We start from the raw sequence: 20,072 nt of genomic DNA on the forward strand, positions 1-20,072 counted from the left end.
TGATCTGCCATCCTAAGATTACCATAAGGGATGGAGAGGACAGGCTAAGAACTTCATGAAAGCTAATAATAATAATAATAATAATAATAATGATAATAATAATAATAATAGTATTAGCCCAGTTTGCCAAACCCACCAATACAACTCCTCAAGGATGTCATCCCTTGGACCCAGGAAAGACCATGTGAATCTGGTTCCATTACTTCAGCAAGTTACTTTCACTTTTCTCTTGAGGAAAATACATCAGATCTTGTTTTTTTCCTGAAGAACTGAAACCGTATCTTGATTTGACTCCCTAAGGAAGAAACGTTCTCAGATCCTAATGAGATTATTCTAATAAGAGTGTAGAATAGGTCACCATCTACTACAGATATATCGCCTCCCATAGAGAAAAGAGGGTATGATTTATAGGTGGGAAGAGTATGCTACATAACTAATTACAAACTAAAATGCTAAGATTGATAGTGACTTCTCTCACAATTGTTGTGGTTACTTCCAGAAGCTCTTATTTTAAAGACGGAGAATACTGTGGGTTTTCTGGTGCACATTGGAAGTGTGGACCTGACACTCCTCTAGCACATGTCCTGAGAAGCCCTGCAACACTTTTTGCTGTTGGAGCGGCTATAAGCGCTATAATAAATCTTGGGCTTTAAAAAAAAAGCTTCAGTCACTTCATTCACCCTCAGTCCCAGCAAGACTCAGCTTCTGGGGCAGAAGCATCTCATGATCCCTTGAAGCAGTGGGGAGGGGGACCTGGAGGAATAATGATGGCTTTGGAGAGGTTGCATGACCCCAGCTGCCATCAGCAGCCTGAGAGCTGATGCTCTAGCAATGCACAGGAAGCACTGTGAATAAAATAAATGCCACTCCAGTTGTTGCTTTTTCATAAAGCATCTCAGTGAGTTCATGAGCCATGAAATGCCTTTCGGCACTGTATCTGTTGGGAGATAAATATTGACATAGCAGTAGGAAAAAAAGTTGTTCATTGTTCAGTGTACTTCACCTCAGGAGTTATCAGTTAGTTCTAAAGACAGCCTGTCACCCCAGCAAAGGCAGGAGCGATACTGTCACACTGTGTGGCTGCAGTGGCAAATAGTTGCGCTGAGCAATCTGTGAGCAATACCTGGACCGAATCTCCCGAGTACAGCTGCCACAAACACTCAGGGACAGCAGATGTGTGAGGGCAAGTCGTAGTGGCATGCCATTGATTCACAGCCTGAATGGGCAGGCTAATGGGCTCCATGATGGAGCTGCCATTGACCACTTAGCCCGCTGCCATTGACCACTCCCCAGGAACTGGACCAGAAAAGCTATTTATTGAATAGAAAGAAATGAGGCTTCAAAAGGCAGTAACTGGGGAATGACTGTCAACAGGTAAAGAATGTTTTGCTGACACAGGAGGAGGCAGGAAAGTGGGGAAGGCTTGGTAACCTCAGAGCTATGACAAGGGGAATGGGACTGGCAAAAATAAGTGAAGGATATGAACCAAAGCAAAACTGAACACACTCTCTGGAATGTGGGGGGCATTTTGTCATAGAATCATAGAATGATTTAGGTTGGAATGGACCTTAAAGATCATGTAGTTGCAACAGGTCCATGTCCTTCTTATGCTGGGGGCTCCAGATCTGAATGCAGTACTGCAGATGGGGTCTCACAAGAGCAGAGTAGAGGGGGAGAATCATCTCTCTCAGCCTGGTGGTTATGCTCCTTTTGATGGCTTTCTGGGCACAAGCACACACTGCCAGGTCATGTTGAGCTTCTCGTCTACCAAAACCCCCAAACCCTTCTCCTCAGGGCTGCTCTTAACCCATTATCTGCCCAGCCTGTATTTGTGCTTGGGATTGCCCTGACCTATATGTAGGACTTCGCACTTGGCCTCATTGAACTTCATGAGGTTCGCACAAGTACACCTCTCAAGCCTGTCAAAGTCCCTGATTTATTTATCGTGGTTTGTGACAAGGAAATAAAGTTTAGAGGCAATGGAGAATGACCAGGAAGAAATAAGGGGAACCACCTGGGGTTGCTGGGTGCAGAGGATGGGGAGGATTTAGCCACAAATCCTTGATGGCAATGCCTTGAAAGCTCCCTCAACAGCAGGATAAGGTCAGGGCCAACATGAAGCATTAGATAAGCTCTACAAAGAGAAATTAAAATTAGAAATGGCAAGAACACGCCTGCTTCATCCCTGTTTGAATACCAATGTTATTCCTCAACAGCCAAGAGTTTACTAGGGCACTTTAAAGTCATGTAAGTCGGTCAGCTTGTTGCCAGAATCTGCTTATCCCCGAAACACACGAAATTACTTCCTGACAGACAGTGGATGAGAAGCAGGCGACAGCGAGACATGTCAGCAGCAGTCCAAGGGCATATTGACAAGGTAGAAGATTCCAGAAAGTGCATTTTGCATTTGCAAGTGCATTTTGCTGCATGATGCCCAGGTCCAAGAGTGCCAAAGAAGCTGCTCCTCGCAATAGCAATATTGCTGCATGGCCTAGGGCCATGTGTTCCGCCTGTGGGCTTCCCAGCTTTCCTCTGGGAAGAGCAGAAAATATCTCACTTGGCCAATGCTTCACTTCAGTCAATTATACAGCCCAGTGTGCCCACCCCTAGTCTGGGAGATGCGGAGCTTGTCTGCTTCTCTGTGCAGCAGAAAGATGAATTTCCCTCCAGTGCTATCGGCTTTTAGAGCATTCCCAGCCCCGGGAGAAATCATTCTGCATAGCCTGGGTTTGGCCACTGCTCACCAAAGGGATGATGGTGCTCAAAAGTGCTCAAGGTAGTGACACAAAAGGAGTTTTGCTCCTGTATCTTCAGAGGGATTTGAAATGTATGTTAATGGGCAAAAAGTCTCATTAGTGGAGTTGATTAGAGTTAGTTTTAATTACAGAGAGAAGCTAATTTTTTTTAACTTTTAATTAAAGATGAGTTAGAACTGTTAAATATTTAAAACGTTACTTTTGCTCAAGCTAGCATTTACATTGCTAAAAGCAATAATCTTTCCTGTAACGATAAAGTAAAATGTTGGCCAAACACCAGAGAGGAGTTTTCTTAGCAGCCAGCTGGGAGACAGTATGAAACCAGAAACAAGGTTTTTACTTTTCCCCCCCCAGAATACTTTGAAGAGGTTTTGTTCTCATGAACATACGCAGCCACCTCTGGTGACTGGATGTAGCTCTGTACCCTCCACTGGCAGAGGCTCCTGGGCAGCCCACCCTGGCCGGTGCAGCGTGTTCTCATTCCAGGGCCCCTGATGGTGCCAGCCGTGGCTGTGGGAGGAGGGAGGCGAGCTGCCTTCCTGGGTCCTTTGCCAGGCAGTCAAAAACAGTGGCATCCCACCCTCCAAATTCATCACTCCCCTCCATATGCCCTGTCCAGCCGCAAGCCCCCTGCCCGTCTCCCCCTCCACACCCTCCGCCATGCCACGACTGACACTTGTCTTTGGTAAAAAAGTAAAAAAAGGTAAGAGCCATTTCACACATGTGACAGAAAGTGACACCATGGGGTCCACTGCTTCCTGCTGCACTTCCCTCCTGATGCCCTCGCCTCCCGCCCATGACTGCCTGTCTCAGCGCTCCCTTTTCCTGTTGTTTCCATGCAGCCGGCCGCAGCGGCAGCGACGGGAGGCTCACGGCGAGGGACACAAACAAGGCAGGTAGGTGAGACCCTCCGGTGGCTGCTGCCTGCTCAGCCCTCCCTCCATGCATCCCTTCTGCAGAGCTGAGCCCCCCCCCCACGGGCTCTCCGTCACATCGCTCGTCCCTCTGCCACTGCCAGGGAAAAAGCACCTGAGTACAGTCAAGCCTGCTCACATGCTCACAAAGGTTTTGCCAGTGACCTGCTAATATCTCTCCCTCACCTCAGCAGGGTATTAATCTTCCCCAGTATATGCTCACAATGCCTATGGGTCTTGCAGAGGCTAAATTAAGCCTAAAGCAGAAGGTGGTGACACCTTTTAAAATGCCTGAGGGTTGATTCATGACTAGAACTCACTAATGGAGGTAGACGACTTGCTATTCCTAGGAATTATTAAACTGAGACTGAGCATCTTTCTAAGATACTCCATAGTCCAGACAAAACTCTGGGCTTGAGAGAGGAGTCACTGGTAACACCTCTTAAGTATTTGTTAGGAAATTGTTATATTGGCTTCTTGTGGTACAACTGCCCAAGAGTCTGTGAGAAGTACAGCATGGCAAAGCAGTCTCATTTAGGAGAAGCTTTATCTCAGGAACATATTGCCCATCAAGCTGCTTTTTTTTCATTTGATCTGTTTCTGTTTTGTCTTGTGTTTGTTCAGACAAGTGCCTCTCCGACCCCGCCATCTTTTCTTAAACCAGCAAAACCTTTCCTCCTGTTTCTGAGCCCTCCTGCTGCCCAAGTGGCTGGCGCATGCAGCTTGCTCTGGGGGCAACAAGACTTCCCCTACGTGATGGAGCAACCAAGAAGCTGCTGCCACCACCATTCCAGCCCAACACTGGGGGAGTTGAACAGCATTTTGCACCTTGGACGTGGAGGAGAAGCAGAGCATCCTCTGCCCAGCATTTGGTGCAACTCCAACAGTTTCTGGAATGACCCAGGCTCTTTATGCTCCTTTTTATCCTCGTTAGAAATCTGGGGCAGGAGCTAATAATTTTATCCCAAGTTAGGGGATGGCCTGCCTCCTGGCCTGGTTCCCAGCCTGTCTCCATTTTGTTCCTGGGCAACAGCCAGTAGCTTATTTGGTATATTGTTTCCCTAATTCCTGGCCTCATGGCACATCACAACTCAATGTCAGAAATGCCTCCCCTTGTTTCCATTTCGCCACTGACCCACACACACTGTTCCTCCAGCCCACACCTTGAATGATTGTCTCCAAACTGTGCTATAAGCAGGCATAATCTTACAGAGACAAAATGTCACCAAACAAATGTTTTCTCAGTGCCGGAATTACCACAGGTGCCTAAGCTGTATGGTGACTGCAGGAATCATTTACTAGTGACACACTGTCAGCCACCGCAAGCAATAGCATGATTATGGTCTATGCGGTAGATGGTCTGAGGGGTAATGGAGCGAGGCGGGTACACACTTCTCACAGGCACTGCTCAGGGCTCACAGCTGTGCTTCTCTCTTCCTGGTAGCCTAATCCTAAAACGAAGCCCTGACATCACCAAATCTCCCCTGACAAAGTCAGAGCAGCTGCTGCGAATAGATGACCATGACTTCAGCATGAGACCAGGGTTTGGAGGTATGAAAGGTGCACATTTGTCATTGTTCCTGTTTTACACTGTCACTTCTTTATACTGTAACACGTACTCAGGTGAACAAGCAGATTGACAAGCAGAGCATTTTACATCTCTAATTTTCGCCATTTTGCATTGTGACTTCATGACGTGCTTGGGACTACAGGGATGCAGTGGTATAGCCTTCTTCCTTGGATTAGCAACTACTGTGCTCAAAGGCATGGAAATGTGATTACAGACAATATAATATTCCTGGTATTCAGTGACACTTTCTTCTGATATAAATCTGCAAATACACCTTATGTTTATTCCTGGATGATGGGAAATTCTAAGATTTCACCTTACCACAGTGGTGTGTGTGCATAATCAAAGAACTTACCATGTCTACTGACGTGGCCGCTTCATTTGTAACTCAAAAGCAAATATTTTTACTGCCATGTGTTAATGCTTGCTCATAGTTTTGTGGTTGTGTGGCGGAGCAACCGAAGCTTTCAGGGAAATGGATGAAGGAGAACACATTTTGTTTCAGCCCATCAGATTAGAGAAATGTTGTAATTTATCTACCCTTTCTGGCTGACAGATGGCCATTCAAATCCAGGATACCATTATATACTCTGATGGAAGAAGATTTTAGTGCTAAATGCTCAATATACCAAATACCAGCATGTTCAATTAATTTAAAAAGGTTTCAGTTTCATAGCAGTCTGCTAATGTGAGTATTATTTGTCTTGACAGATCTCCCCTACTGTAATTGCCAGAAGCATACAAGGGGTAGTTAAAGCCTTGAGGAGGGGAAAAAAGACCAAAATCCCTATTACATGGAGTCACAGTCAGAATCCTGGGGAGCCCCAGGCTCAGTGGCACATGCCTGTGTCCTGCAACACATCCTCTCCTGTCACCCTGTCTTTTCCACAGCTGAGCAATGGGTGATGTGAAAGCCAAATACACAGAATAGCTAGCTCTCAGGGGTGTTATTAGCCAGAGAGGGAAGCAGAAGTGAGGGAAAAATTTGGAGTAACTCTCCCACATTCCCTTAGCTGTGCCAACACTGCTGTCCATGTAAATGGATGTTCAGCCAGGCACGTGTCTTGTGAGCGCTAGAGCTAAAAGCAATGAAAACTGCTTTTAAATTTTTAAGGGACACATGTAGGATGACACAATAAAAAGACAAAGTTGGTAATAAGTCAACCTTATAGCTGATTTTGGTTGTTATTAGGTTTTTGCTATGAATTCCAATCATTCCTACTTCCGATTGGTTTACTGTCATTTCTATTTCATACTGAGCATCTATTTTTATCTCTAAGATATGAAAGCCAGAGGATTACTTTGTCTCACCAGGTTTGTATTTTGCAAACTTTTAATTTTTTCCCCCCAGGCCCTGCAATTCCTGTTGGGGTGGATGTCCAAGTTGAAAGTCTGGACAGCATTTCTGAGGTGGACATGGTAAGAGTCACAGAAGAGCTAAGGTCAGATGGGACATCTGGAGACTGCCTAGCCCAAACCCCTGCTGAGAATAGGGCCAGCTAGAGCAGGCTGCCTGGGTTTGTGTCTGTGGGATTTGAGTACCTCCAAGGATGAACACTCCACAGCCTTTGAGAGGCAGATTCATGTTTGATCTGAATCTACTGACAATTACTTCTATTGACCTCACGCTACCATTTCATCTGCCTTTAAGCAGAAGGCAGAAACCTGACATTTTCTTTTCTCTAAGACAAAATGATACAACACCGCCAAGACTGCCGCAAAGGATTTGGGTTTTTACATTTTCTGAAGAAGTGATAACACATTTAAAAGTTCTGAGAAGACCAATTAATGTGCTGGTTTTAAAGAACTTTGATATACTGCAGACACAGGCTCACTTCAGCCATGTTCTGAGGTGGTCAGGGGCCAGCTGGCTCCCAACCAGACGTCATGTAGCCATCCCAAGGGCAGCACTCATTCAGACTGCTAAGTCCTGTTCTCAAAGGGCAGCCAGAATGAGCTCTTAGGGGAGAAGTTTCTCCAGAACTTGCCTCTGGTCCATTAGCACTTTTATCACCTGTCCTGGGTTCAGCTATACCATGACATCACCCCAGCCATGTACTGGGGACCGGCATAAGGCTCTGTTGGTTATTAGGTTTTTGATATGAATTCCATTCTTACTATATCTATCTTGTATATATGTATACTGTATCTTCACACTAATATTGAAGTAGGATTTGAGGGGCATGCAGGACTAATGCTGGTCTCTACATAGGATAAATTCTGTACTGAGTCTCTGTTCTTCATTTCCTACCATACAATTAGTAGTGTAAAACCAGCCAGTTTTCAAAGGTTCTGAAAGTGGTGCAGATTTTGGTCTTGATGACTTTTGCTGGAGGGGCTTTTTTATCACAAAACACTGCTCAAAGGTGTTATTTCTGCAGGACGTTTTCCATGGGAAGATTTTCCATGCATTCATGACATATAAACAACAGCCTATGCAGAAGAGCAGGAGCACAGAAGGGGAACAGCTATTTCAGCTTTTGAGTGAGCTGGGTATCTACAGTCAACCAATGACTTGCAGGGTACATCAGGGTTGCAATGCTGAGGCACATAAGGGTGCACGTTCCCACTAGCCCCAGGGAGCCCTTCAGTTGTCCTTTCTGTCTCTGGTGCTCTTGGCATCCTGACTGCCAGCCATGGGGACTCTGAGATTTCACCTCTCCTGGGACAGTCCAAGCCCTTCTGGTTGAAGAGAAAGCTTGTGAATGTGGCCAGAGAGCCCCTGAAAATCTTTGGAAGTTGCAAAGGGAAAGAACTTAACATTGAAGATTTTAAAGTAAAAATAAAGCATCAAACCCACTCATTTTTTTAAGCAAGTGTTATGATTTTGAACAACTTCCCTTGGTTTTTGAATACTGCCCCTGCACATCATGCTGCAAACATCCAGTAATATGGGAAAAACACTGTATGGCCTCAGGTAAAAAAACCATTCTGGGTCAATTTTGGCTGTTCACAAAATAATGATGGATAAGACTTTATATTGTCAGAATCAATTCATTTTAACTCGTGGAGCTTTATAGAAAAGGGCCATAGTTTTTTGCAAGACCATTGCTTGCTTTTTAAAGAAGAGAGAGCAGTGACAGAGAGAGATATTCAATCTGCACTAAATTTAGGCTTAAGGAGTTAAATATATCAATGCTTCCTTTTTTTCTCCTCCTTTCTGACTATTTGCAAGAAAGTGATAAAATAATTGAGGACATTCTAAAATTTCATAAGGATGTTAAAAATCAGATTTAAAAAGTTATAAATATCTTCTATGGGCCAGAGGCTCTGTGTCCTGGTTTCAGCTGGGATAGAGTTGATTTTGTTCCTAGTAGATGATGCAGTGCTGTGTTCTGGCTTTAGTCTGAGAACAACGCTGATAACACACTGATGATTTAGGTGTTGCTAAGTAATGCTTACCCTGATCAAGGACTTCTCAGTCTCATGCTCTGCCAGGGAGGAGGGGAAGCCAGGAGGAAGCAGAGACAGGACGCCTGACCCAAACTAGCCAAAGGGCTATTCCATACCACAGCACGTCATGCCCAGTATATAAACTGGGGGGAGTCACCCGGAAAGCCCAGATCGCTGCTCGGGTCGGGCTGGGTATCCATTTGTGGGTGGTGAGCAATTGCATTGTGTATCACTTGTCTTTCTGGGGTTTTATTCCTCTCTCTTTTTTCATTTTCAATTATTATTAAATTTTACTTTATTTCAATGCTTAACCTCCTCAATCCATGGGGTTTACTTTTTTTTTTTTTTAATCTTTATAAATCATTTCCAAGAATTACATTGGCCTCTAGCAAAACAATAGCACAGGCTGCAACTAACAAACCACTTTTACTGAAAAAAGACTGCACAAACCCCCATATTTCAAAATGCTTGGAAAGTGCTGTAGAGAAAAAATTCAAATGTCAAATAATTAAAAAAAACCCCAACACCCCCAACCCATCTGACTTCTACCTGAGACACCAGGGCTGACTTGTGAGTCTTAGACACTTCCCTCAGTTTATGAGCAATATATTATGCTACACAGAAATTGTGCTTATAAACACTTGTGTGTGAGCTTATCTTCAGAAACGTGGGGGCTTCCTTTGAAACAAGGAAAAAGGCAAACCCAAGTGTACGTGCCTCTGCGGTCTGACTCCAAATACAACAGAGCTCAAAGAGAAGGAGCATGCCTCAGATCTAAGAGTACAATGTGTGAGGAGAAACACCACAGAAAAAACTATTTTGGTCAAATACCAAGTCAAAAAGAATTCAGTGCTGGAGGAAGAGCTCTCATTACAACACACTCTTCCAGCTGCCTGGGGGATGGCAGTTGCCGGAGCAGCATGAAGGGCAGTGCAGGCAGCAAATGCTTCTTCACAATTGGGTCCAGAAATGCGGCATCCTATGGGATTGTGGGATTAAGTGGTCGGCAGCACTCTCCACCTACTGCTGCCTCAGCATGTCTGCCTTTTGGTCTCTGGAGTGGCTGCAGACATCAAAATGCAATGTTTGCGTTTCAGAGGTGGATTCACCGCCTGGATGGCCTCTGATTTCTGAATCCAGTAAGTTGGTCTGACTTGGGGAATAAACAAGCTGCAGCTAGTCGTGTCCCCTGCAGCTCAGGGGATGGATGTTCCTTCAGCTCGTGATTTGTCCCAGAGAGGAGAAATCACTGCTATTGCGATAAAGTGTATGCTGTGACACAAGCCTGTTCGTTGCAGGACTTCACCATGACGCTTTACCTAAGGCACTACTGGAAAGATGAGAGACTGTCCTTCCCCAGCACCAACAACCAAAGCATGACCTTTGATGGCAGGCTGGTGAAGAAGATCTGGGTCCCTGACATGTTCTTTGTCCACTCCAAGCGTTCTTTCATCCACGACACCACCACAGACAATGTTATGCTGCGGGTCCAGCCAGATGGGAAGGTACTTTACAGCCTCAGGTAAAGCTGCATTCAGTCAATGGGAGCTATTAGTGGAGTGAGAGAGAAAGTAATTTAACTGATTCCTGTAGTGTGTTTTTGCATGACTTCATACTAAAAAAAAGCATAAAAAAGAATGAATGTGCTGACTATCCACCGACATCTGAGTCCCTATGCAAGTTCATTAAGCGCCTGTCGCAGGAAGCCAATTTCAGTGCCAATGTTGCTGCTTTCACCGGTGTCCCTTTGCCTTTTGTGCATGTTTATCCCTGCTCCTTCTGTCAGAAAGCTGTGGCCAGATGTGGCAGTCCCCTTGGGGCATCTCACCGGGGACCAGGGGGCTGTGGGGCACACTGATGAAGAGGCAAGGCTGGAAAAGAGCAATTTCTGGTGATAAAAAGAAGTCCAATGCAGCTACAGTTATCCACTATACAAAAAAGTCTCTGGGCCTAGCAAAATGTGCAATTTCTATTCTTACAGGTAATTATGAAGAAACATAAATTATACTGAGTACAACTTGAGCTTTATGATAAGCAACAAAGCACGTAGAACATCCTTCAGCATGTGAAGTGACAAGCTTCAGAGCAAGGGTATATGGCTCCAGGTGATTCACATGTATGGTTAAAGCAATCCAAACACTTCAGCTCTTTCTGCTTTTTGCTCGCTTTTCATGTGAAATGCATGAAAGCTCCTCGACGGGGACATTTTGGGTAAACTTTGTTTTGTCGTCTAGTTTGAGGGGTGATCCCAATCCCAGCTTTCTCCCTTCCTTTTCAACTGGTCGATCAGCTTTGAGAGGAACATAGCTGACCTAAGTCTGAACATTATTAAAGCAGGAATTTTTTCTTTCTGATAACTAACAAACACTTTCATACTTGGAGAGCTTTCATACTTTTATACTAGGTGGGAGCATTTTTCAGCCTCCAAGAGAAACTAAAATCAGTGTTTCAGTTTTTCTTGGCTGCAGCTCCACCCAGTTAGAAAACAAGTCTTGCCAAATGACCCTTAAGAACCTATTAGGGAGGAAATTGCTCTACAATATTCAGATGCAAGAATGTCAACAGCCTCTGCAGCAATGGAGTAGCAAAATACATGCTAAATAAACAAAGCATCAGATGACAGATAATATATTCTGAAGGACAAAAGAGAATGAAAATCTGACTGATAGGAGGTCAGTATCAGCAAGATGCATACATAGGTTTAACTAATGATAAGGTTGCAAAACACATTGCTTGGGAAGGCTGTGGAGATCTTTAAGTGCATTTTAGGCAGCAACCTTAGGAGCGGCAGAGGTAGAGCTGAGCCTGCCATGAAGTGAGGAGATCATCTTCCCAGCCTGCTGAGGTGTTTTATGATTTTATGAAAGGAAGGCAGGCAAATAAGTCCTTGATTCCCTGTGGGGTATCAATTTGACAAGAATTTTCTTGTTCTCTGACATTTTTATCTTCATGTTCGTTGGAGTTCAAAGCCTGAACAGTGTCTACCTTCTCCTTATTAAAGCTTTTTCTTCACTCAGCATATTAGACAAGGTTCAGGTATTCCTTGGTCCTTTACAAAGTTTGCTCAGGTCCTTACTACAATACAAAAGACGATAAAATGACATATTGCTGCATGATACCAATCATCTGCGCAGCAAGCCTTTATAGTGCCTAAAGAAGATGGGAACAGAAGATGAAACTACTCAGTCTTGTGCTTAAACAGTTGTCCTTTAAAAAATGGTGGTGAACGTCTTGAATAGCAAATTGTCAGAGTTTAATTATCTCATTCAGTGGCAACTGAAGGTTGGAGTGCTTGATGAATGCTGGGGAAGTATGAATGCTGGTCTCCCCTTAGGAGCAACCGGGTCATTGCTGCCTGCCTGCCTTTGCTGAATGCCTTTGCCTGTAGATTATATTTTTCCTTGATGTCTGCCTTTTTAAGGTTCTTCACCAGACTTTGTCTCCTCTTGTCTTGGAAACCACTGTAGACCTCACTGGCACCTAAACAACAAGTCTGAGCCAAGCACTTTCACTCAAAGACTATCCAGATGATAGGAAAGCAACATCAGTGAGAGTCCGCACTTGCAGGACTACTAACATAAGGGTTACACTGTGTTTTTATCATTATGTGACAGATGTCTGTCTACCATTAGCACTGCTATAATTCATTAATTCTTTCTTCATAATGACTGATACTTCTATCTTCATTTACTTCCCTGGAGTTCAAGCCAGTTGAGACAAGATTTATGGGTGCTTCCAGTGCAAACACAAAATCATGCTGTTAAAAATGAGATAATCAGACTATAGCAAGACCAGAGCTTTTGATTGATGGGGCAGAGTATTTCAGTGGTCTTTGTTGCAAACGAGCTCCAGTATTGCCTGTGCCCTCTGGTGGCTGATACCCATGTGTGGTCACTGGATTCTCACTGAGCAGCTGGAAATTCAGAGAGCGCAGAGAAAAAAACCTACCTGCATCCCTCATGCCACTAGGATGGCTTTGAAAAAAAGGAAATTATTTTATCATACAAAGCATCCGTTGAAAGCACAAATCTCTGCAGACAGATGTTTGCTGATAGTCAAAGAGGAAGAAGTGCCCTCTCTGCCCTTTCCCATTTTCTCCTCCAGTATTTTTGTCATCTAGTAGCAATTTGCCATGGCCTAACTTTCTAGTCTTGCCTCTTCTAACACTGGTTTGCTGCGACGAAGAAATGGCTTTAAATAAATTAGAATGTCTTTAGCTGAGTGGAAGGTGTTTATTTGCAGTGGACTGTTACTGGCTAGATAGTTAATAAAAAAAACCAAACTCACGGCTTTATCATTTTACAGTCACATAAGAAGACAAGGTTTTAATGGAGTGGGTTTTATTATTCCTAGAGTTACGGTAACGGCAATGTGCAACATGGATTTTAGTCGCTTCCCCCTGGACACACAGACATGTTCCCTGGAGATTGAAAGCTGTAAGTAAAGCAGAGGTGTAGGGGAGACAAGGGCTGCACCCCACGGGCACCCAAACTGTATTTAATTATACCAATAATTATACCAACAATTAAATTGCTGGTACCATTCAGGGGAGCTCTCACCAAAGTCACTTCAACACTAAGAAAAACTCCTTGCCCATATTTTTTCACTGAGATTAGGTGGTGTTCGCAACAATGCATTGCTTTGACAAACCAGCTGTGAGCGCTAGCTTGTCACTGTCCCTGAAAGCCAGGCTGCCCCGCTGCCACCCCATCCCCAGGGGACCTGGGCCACTTCCCTTGCACATCAGCAGTCTCCAGCTGCATCCACTTGCCTGGGTGCCCTCAAGCACATAAATAAATGGCCCTACACCCTTCATCTGCTCATCTGTGGTGCAGAAACCAGGATGGGGCACTGACACTAGTCACCTTTCTCTTACATTTCATACACCTATTAGAGACAAATGCAGCTTATACCCACATGTAGCTCCTTTGTCCCAGGTATGATGCACATATGAATTGGCTAGATTTCAAACAGCAGCATTTTAAACTTCTCACTTTTTAGTAGGTTTTTTCTTCTCCTTCTTAGGATTGCAGTAAGAAATTATAATCTTAATTCTGTTTTAAAATATTTATGTGTGATTTTTTTTCTTCCTGTCTGGGAAGAGCTGCTACTAAACAGATCTGAAAGGATTAACATTACTATATTTCCACGTATATTACAAAAGCAAGACCTGCAATGTTCATGTGTGCACCACAGGCAGAAATTTTACCCGAGATTTTTCCTCCTGCGTGACTCAGACCATCGATAGATTGTTCCTCCTGTTACCCCAGACCATCAATAGATTGTTCCTCTAAGGCTCCTTTCCTTTGCTTCTGGTTTTAGGATGTTTAGAAGGGACAATTTCTCAAGTTCTGATGTGGTGGGTTACCTGACTTCTATATGATGTGTGTGAAATTATGATGCACCAGGCATGAGGCCTGAGGGCTGTGACAAGGAGCTAGTCCACTCCTTGCCACAGACATACCAACCATTGGCACAGCTCTCAGGTGGTGGCATTTGGCCTTTTCAGCCAGAACCTCACAGGTAGCCTGAAAGGTGTGTGGGGACACAGTGGGCTGTGGTGTGACAGCAGCTGGCTCAGTGTACTGCACTGCGGTTCACTTTGCTCCCCTAGACGCCTACACTGAAGATGACCTTATGCTCTACTGGAAGAACGGGAACGATTCCCTAAAAACAGATGAGAGGATATCACTCTCCCAGTTCCTGATCCAGGAGTTTCACACCACCACAAAGCTTGCCTTTTACAGCAGCACAGGTGGGTACCGGAGCGTCTGACAGAGAGTGGGCTGGGGGAAGAAGGGGTGCAAACTGTCCCTCTTGACCTTGGACATGGAGGATTATTCCACTGGGAGTTCTCCCTGTGGCCCGTGAGGCCTGCCTCTTTTCTATGCTGAGGCTGCTGTCCCTGCCACAGACTTCTATCTTGATAGTTACATAGTCTGGAAAGATAATCCTTCTTCAAGATCACACCAAGCCTTAACGCGAATTAAACTCTTCAAGTGAACAGGTTATATTGTCTTCTCTGGAAGTTATGGTCCTGAAAGATGCTTTGACTTTTATAGCTGGTTCCATAAGGAGTCCTTTCTGCAATTATCTGTGGTCATTAACAGTGTTTTTCTAAAAGCAAATGAGGCACTATCCCCCTAATGCAATATCACCTTACTGAAATGACTTTGATATCAGTGTGACTTCTCTTTTTCCTTCTCTCTGTTACACAGGGTGGTACAATCGCCTCTATATAAACTTCACTTTACGCCGACACATCTTCTTCTTCTTGCTCCAAACCTACTTCCCCGCCACCCTCATGGTCATGTTGTCCTGGGTGTCCTTCTGGATCGATCGACGAGCAGTTCCTGCCAGAGTTCCTCTAGGTAAAAAACAACCTTGCAGTCAGCAGATCTGAGAGACAATTGCTGCAGCTGCAGTCTTGACCATCAAGATGAAATCCCCTGTGATAAGCACTGCCCCCACATTGCCTTGTGGCACGGAAATCAGCTATGCCACACATGTGTGCCCCATGCAGGGGACTGGCCCTGGTACAAACTCTCCATCTGCCCTGCAGTACCAGGCAAATTACCTTCCCTGCTTGCACAGTGCAATGTGAGGGATTCAGCTTTCAGCTGAATCCTTCACATTTCAGCTTTTGCAACATCTTTCAGACAGATGAAGCCATATGTCAGAGGAGTCACCATGGGAGCAGAACTGTGATATGGATATAAATCTTCCAAAGCAGGTGCCTTGCCCTTAGCAAAGTGCTGTTTTTGTTTTTGCAGACTTTGAGACCCAGGCTTGTTTCTGCTTACTCCAGGCAACACGCACCTCAGATTTTATTTATTGTTAAAATCCTATTCCTCAGTGGAGAGGATATATAGAGGCATAACAGAGATGGTAAATGGGGTAGTTATCCATGTCTGTGTTTAGAAACAGCATCCATTGCCTTGAGACCTCATTAAAAGCAGCATAAGGGTTTGAGCTATGGCTTTTCGGAAGATATAGGCACTGCCTTTAGCAGCACTTTTTAGCACCCAGATACTTCTGTGAATTCAGTCCTTTATGCTTATATACATCATTTCAACTTTCAAAGGGATCATAAATATGACATAATTAGCCACTGAAATAAGAGGGCCACAGAAAGCCCCCCTCAGAGCCGCGATAACACTGAACTACAGGGGTTCTTGCCTTTGCTGATGTGCTTGTTGTGCTCACCCACGGTGTAACACAGGGCAGTGTTGCCCTGTTGGACCCCATTAGTCTCTGCTCTTGCTGTGGGGAAGGCACAGACCAGGCGTGAGTGACTTCCCGCAAAGCAGGACTTCCTAGGAGCAGATGGAAAATACAGGCCTGCAGAAACTGGTGGAAGCAGTAGCAGCAGCAGATGGGCTTCATGTGTGCCCATGCTGTGGAGGGGCTGAACTAGAAGAGATACTCAGAATCATAGAGTCATAGAATACCTTGAGTTGGAAGGAACCCATAAGGAGCACTGAGTCCAACTCAATGTACTTGTACCCCTCCAGGGACAGACTGTCCTGAAACTGGAGATGGGGTGCAGCCAGCACATGGTCAAAGCACTGCTGCCTGGCCATGTGGTAGGAGCCTGGTGGTGTAGCGAAGAACCAGGCTGGCAACACCCCAAGACCAGAACTAGAGCTGTTTTCACCGAAAAGGCAAGAAAACCCAAGTTAGAAATCAGGGCTGCCTGGACCCTCTCGGGCAGTGACACCCGTCACCCAGCTGTGAAAAACAATACTGCAAAGGTAAATTCAGGTGTCAGGAGATTGTAACAACAGCTCTATTTGTGATAAAGAGTCTGGTTTGAAAGAGTCTTATGGTCTCTTTGCTGGTGTATTCCTAGGGATAACCACTGTGCTGACCATGTCCACAATCATCACTGGGGTGAATGCCTCCATGCCTCGTGTTTCCTACATCAAAGCAGTGGACATTTACCTGTGGGTCAGTTTTGTGTTTGTCTTCCTCTCGGTGCTGGAATATGCGGCTGTGAATTATCTGACTACGGTGCAAGAGCGGAAAGAGAGGAAACTGCGGGACAAGGTGACGTTTTCTCTCTCTGATGCAGCTTTATGCCCCTGCGAAAAGGTATGGCAAATGTCTGGGAATGTCCAAAAGCCTGCAACTACAGTGTGCTGCTCCCAGCTGCCGGGGGAGAATGCAGCAAAAAGACACCAGCAGTGAGGCATTCCAGGTTATAGACAACCCTACCCAAGCTCACTGCTCTTTCTTTAGAGTCTGAGGATGCTAGTTGCACACCCCCACCCCCCCCCATATAGTCCTCTACCACCTGTATAAATGGGATGGGTTTTAGGATTTTACCTGTAAGTGATTTTTTATACCGAAGATCCAAACCTGTGAATAGCACCAGACGGATACTGCATTTTGTGCTTTATATAACCTTTCTCCAGGCACAGTCTGAACCTACACAATGGTCCAAATTTTCCCCTTCTGCTTTTGTTACATTTAATTATAACCACCTAAAATTTCAGCCTAAGCTCTTCTCTTCAAATGGGGCAGGCCTCACACATTCCTCCTTGTGATTTCTCTCTGTCCTTTTCTCTGATTTTCTCAGATTCAAGGTACAGGTCCAGCATTTATTTACACCCTGGTATCTGGGATGAAGCCAAATGAGATTTTCCACAGACAGCCTCACTCTCTCCCTGATTACACTGTGTCTTGCGGGCACAAAAATGGAGAAGGAAAAAGCTGCTGATCCTCTAGTTCTCCCTTTTGTGTTCCAGCAGCCAGAATTCCCCAGGCTTCTCTCCTCCTCTATTTCTGTAAGGAGAAAAGGGATATCTGTGTATAGCTGGTCACTACTAAAAGCCATCCCGCACTTGTGTCCACAGCTTCCCTGTGCGTGCAGCCTACCTCAGCCCCGGCCCATGATGATGGACGGCAGTTACAACGACGGGGATGTGAACGAACTGGGGCACTACATGTCTGAGAACGGGGACAAACAAGACCGAATGATGGTGCAGCTGGCGCTGGGGTCTGAGAGGGGCTCGGGCAGGAGGAAGAACCAGAGATACGTCAGCATGCGGATCGACACTCATGCCATTGACAAGTACTCCAGGATAATATTCCCTGGTGCATACATCCTATTTAACTTGATATACTGGTCCATTTTTTCATAAACAAACCTAACTCCTGTAGTCACAAAGCGTTGTGACATTCAATGAAAGTACAGTCTCACAGGCTAACAGAGAAAATGGAGAATTGTTTTAAGTGGAAGGAAGATTGATTTTTTTCAGCATTTTTTTATTAGATAATTTTTTTATTAGATAAAACTCACTTGTGGCATAAATAATTGTGCAAGTTATTGTGCATTTCAGCAAAATAGAGGTGATACAATCTAAAGTTTTATACTTACTTAAAGCTGTGCTATGTTCCTTCTTGTGCCTCACAGGCCACTGTAAACTATTTTAATAAGTGACTATAATTGCCAGTTGCTTATATTTAGTGCATCCTCCATTTTGTGCCCCTGAAATCCTAATTTTTTAAGTACCTGAGTGTGTGAGTGCATGCATCTTTCAACTCAGCAGACTTCTACACATTCAATAACAGTAAATGCAAGAATATGCAAATACTTGCATGTTTGCAGGATGAGGTCAGAAACGGTCATTACAAACACAAAACATCCAGTACTGGAAAACACTTTGGCAAGGTTAATGCTAGCTATAGCTTGCTTTCACTGCTTAATGCATGCTGCTCTCACAGTACTGCACTGGCAAGCCCACATAGGAATACTTTCAGACTTGTGCTTTGTCCTGATTATATTTAAAACAAAGAAATCTTTCTAAGATGTTTTGACTATCTTTTTAAAGTATGACTTGCAATGTACTTTTACTAAGGAACAGCGCTAATCAAATCCTCTGGGAAACACACAAGCTCTCCTTGGATCTGCTTATTTGGGTCAGTGGCAGTTTTCCTCTTGAGTTTCCTGGGAAAGGAAACAGGTGTCTCTACAATATGATCCAGTGAAGACAACCAGGTGTCTACAAAGAGCAAAACTACTCCAGGAGAAGCCTCTTTTCTCTGAGATAGTCTGGGCATTACTGGTCTGTACAGCCCAAGAACCTGTTGCAGCCTGTAAAGCCACCAGTAGTAGTATTTGCTTCCAGGAAAAGCCTAGTTCATCTGATTTTTAGTAAGAGCATAATAGAAAGGTTCTCAACAGGTGACAAAGTGGTAGAAAGGACTTTATATTGGAGTTACTAAAGATACCATGCCAAAAACTTCAGAGTGAAGTAAAAAGGAGCTTCCACCACAAGGCAGCAGCTCTACTGCAGACCCAGGTATAAGTAACCAACTCTGCTTTCACTCTGCATCCATCTCCCTGGCACTCTGCAGCCCACTGTGCCCTTAAAGTGGGCTCAGCATCTTCCAGGGCAGGAGCAAAGAGAACAGCTGGAGCTGGGGGCTCTCGTCATTGACTTAAGTAAGTCCCAGCTCTCCATCATGGTTTCTACAGAGCAGCCAGTCAGTATAAATACTTTGTATGGAAAAGGCAAAATCTGTAATGAAGAAGTAATAAAATAGTTCAGGAACACAAGAATCAGTTGAATGGAATCAGGGGCCTTTACAATAAGAGGAGCACCAAAGGTGTCTCAGAAAGTGTGATCATTCAGTTGGTCTGCTGCCACGTGCTATACACCTACATCCACAAAGCTAACTGAGGGTTTGGATTAACAGGACTTTAAACACATGCACACTTTTGCATGCAATTACCAAATCCATTACTCCCTGCACAGCAGCTGCTGTTGTCTCTTACAGGTGGAGCTGCTCTGAGAATCAGACCAAAGCAGTTGTGTCTCTAAAGGGAAGGTGAATCTTCTGACATGAGATTTGCCCTGGCCTGACTGATCAGCCGCTCTGCCATCAGGCTCATGACACAGACATTGCAGCTACCTGAACGCTGCTGGCTGTTGCTTTAATTTCCTATGTAAATAAACATCATGTAAACATATGCAGCCTTTCTTACAACTGCTAAAATCATGATGTGCAAAATGACCTATGCTCATCTTGCCCTTACAGCCTACACTCCACAGGCAAGGCAATGAAATCACAAAAGCTAAAAGCCATTAAGACACAGCCATCCATAAGATAGTATATTACTCATTTCTACATAGCTGTTTTTTTTTTTTCCACATACACACATTATCTTAGTTTCATTTTATCTAGTTTCCTTCATATCATATTATTCTTCAGTAGATTTTTTCAATAAATTAAAACAAAGTCTATTTTCTTAAACCATAAATGTTTCAGTCAAAGGTAGCAAGGTCACTCTGGCGAAAGCAGAGGAAAGACTGACCACCCTACCTTATTCTTTGCTACGATGGCGCCTTCCCCCACAAAGAGCTCCAAGATTCCTCGGGCGCTACTTGCACAGGAATGCATTTAGATTCTCAGTATTGTAAAAACCCATCT

The 20,072-nt window shown here is 44.5% G+C and overlaps 1 protein-coding gene across 1 annotated transcript in view; it reads left to right on the top strand.

Moving 5' to 3' along the window:
- The window catches only part of LOC115609481 (gamma-aminobutyric acid receptor subunit rho-1), a 28,060-nt gene extending 10,122 nt beyond the window's left edge, over positions 1-17,938 (top strand). Inside the window, exons 2-10 of the mRNA XM_030489794.1 lie at positions 3,599-3,652; positions 5,115-5,221; positions 6,592-6,659; positions 9,932-10,155; positions 12,987-13,069; positions 14,248-14,388; positions 14,852-15,004; positions 16,486-16,682; positions 17,492-17,938. Coding sequence (XP_030345654.1) covers positions 3,599-3,652; positions 5,115-5,221; positions 6,592-6,659; positions 9,932-10,155; positions 12,987-13,069; positions 14,248-14,388; positions 14,852-15,004; positions 16,486-16,682; positions 17,492-17,779 — 1,315 coding nt within the window. The 3' untranslated portion in view covers positions 17,780-17,938. The remainder of the gene's footprint in view (positions 1-3,598; positions 3,653-5,114; positions 5,222-6,591; positions 6,660-9,931; positions 10,156-12,986; positions 13,070-14,247; positions 14,389-14,851; positions 15,005-16,485; positions 16,683-17,491) is intronic.
- The last annotated feature ends 2,134 nt before the right edge of the window (positions 17,939-20,072 follow it).

The sequence above is a fragment of the Strigops habroptila genome, chromosome 6 (assembly GCF_004027225.2).
Source record: "Strigops habroptila isolate Jane chromosome 6, bStrHab1.2.pri, whole genome shotgun sequence".
NCBI classification, from domain to species: domain Eukaryota; kingdom Metazoa; phylum Chordata; class Aves; order Psittaciformes; family Psittacidae; genus Strigops; species Strigops habroptila.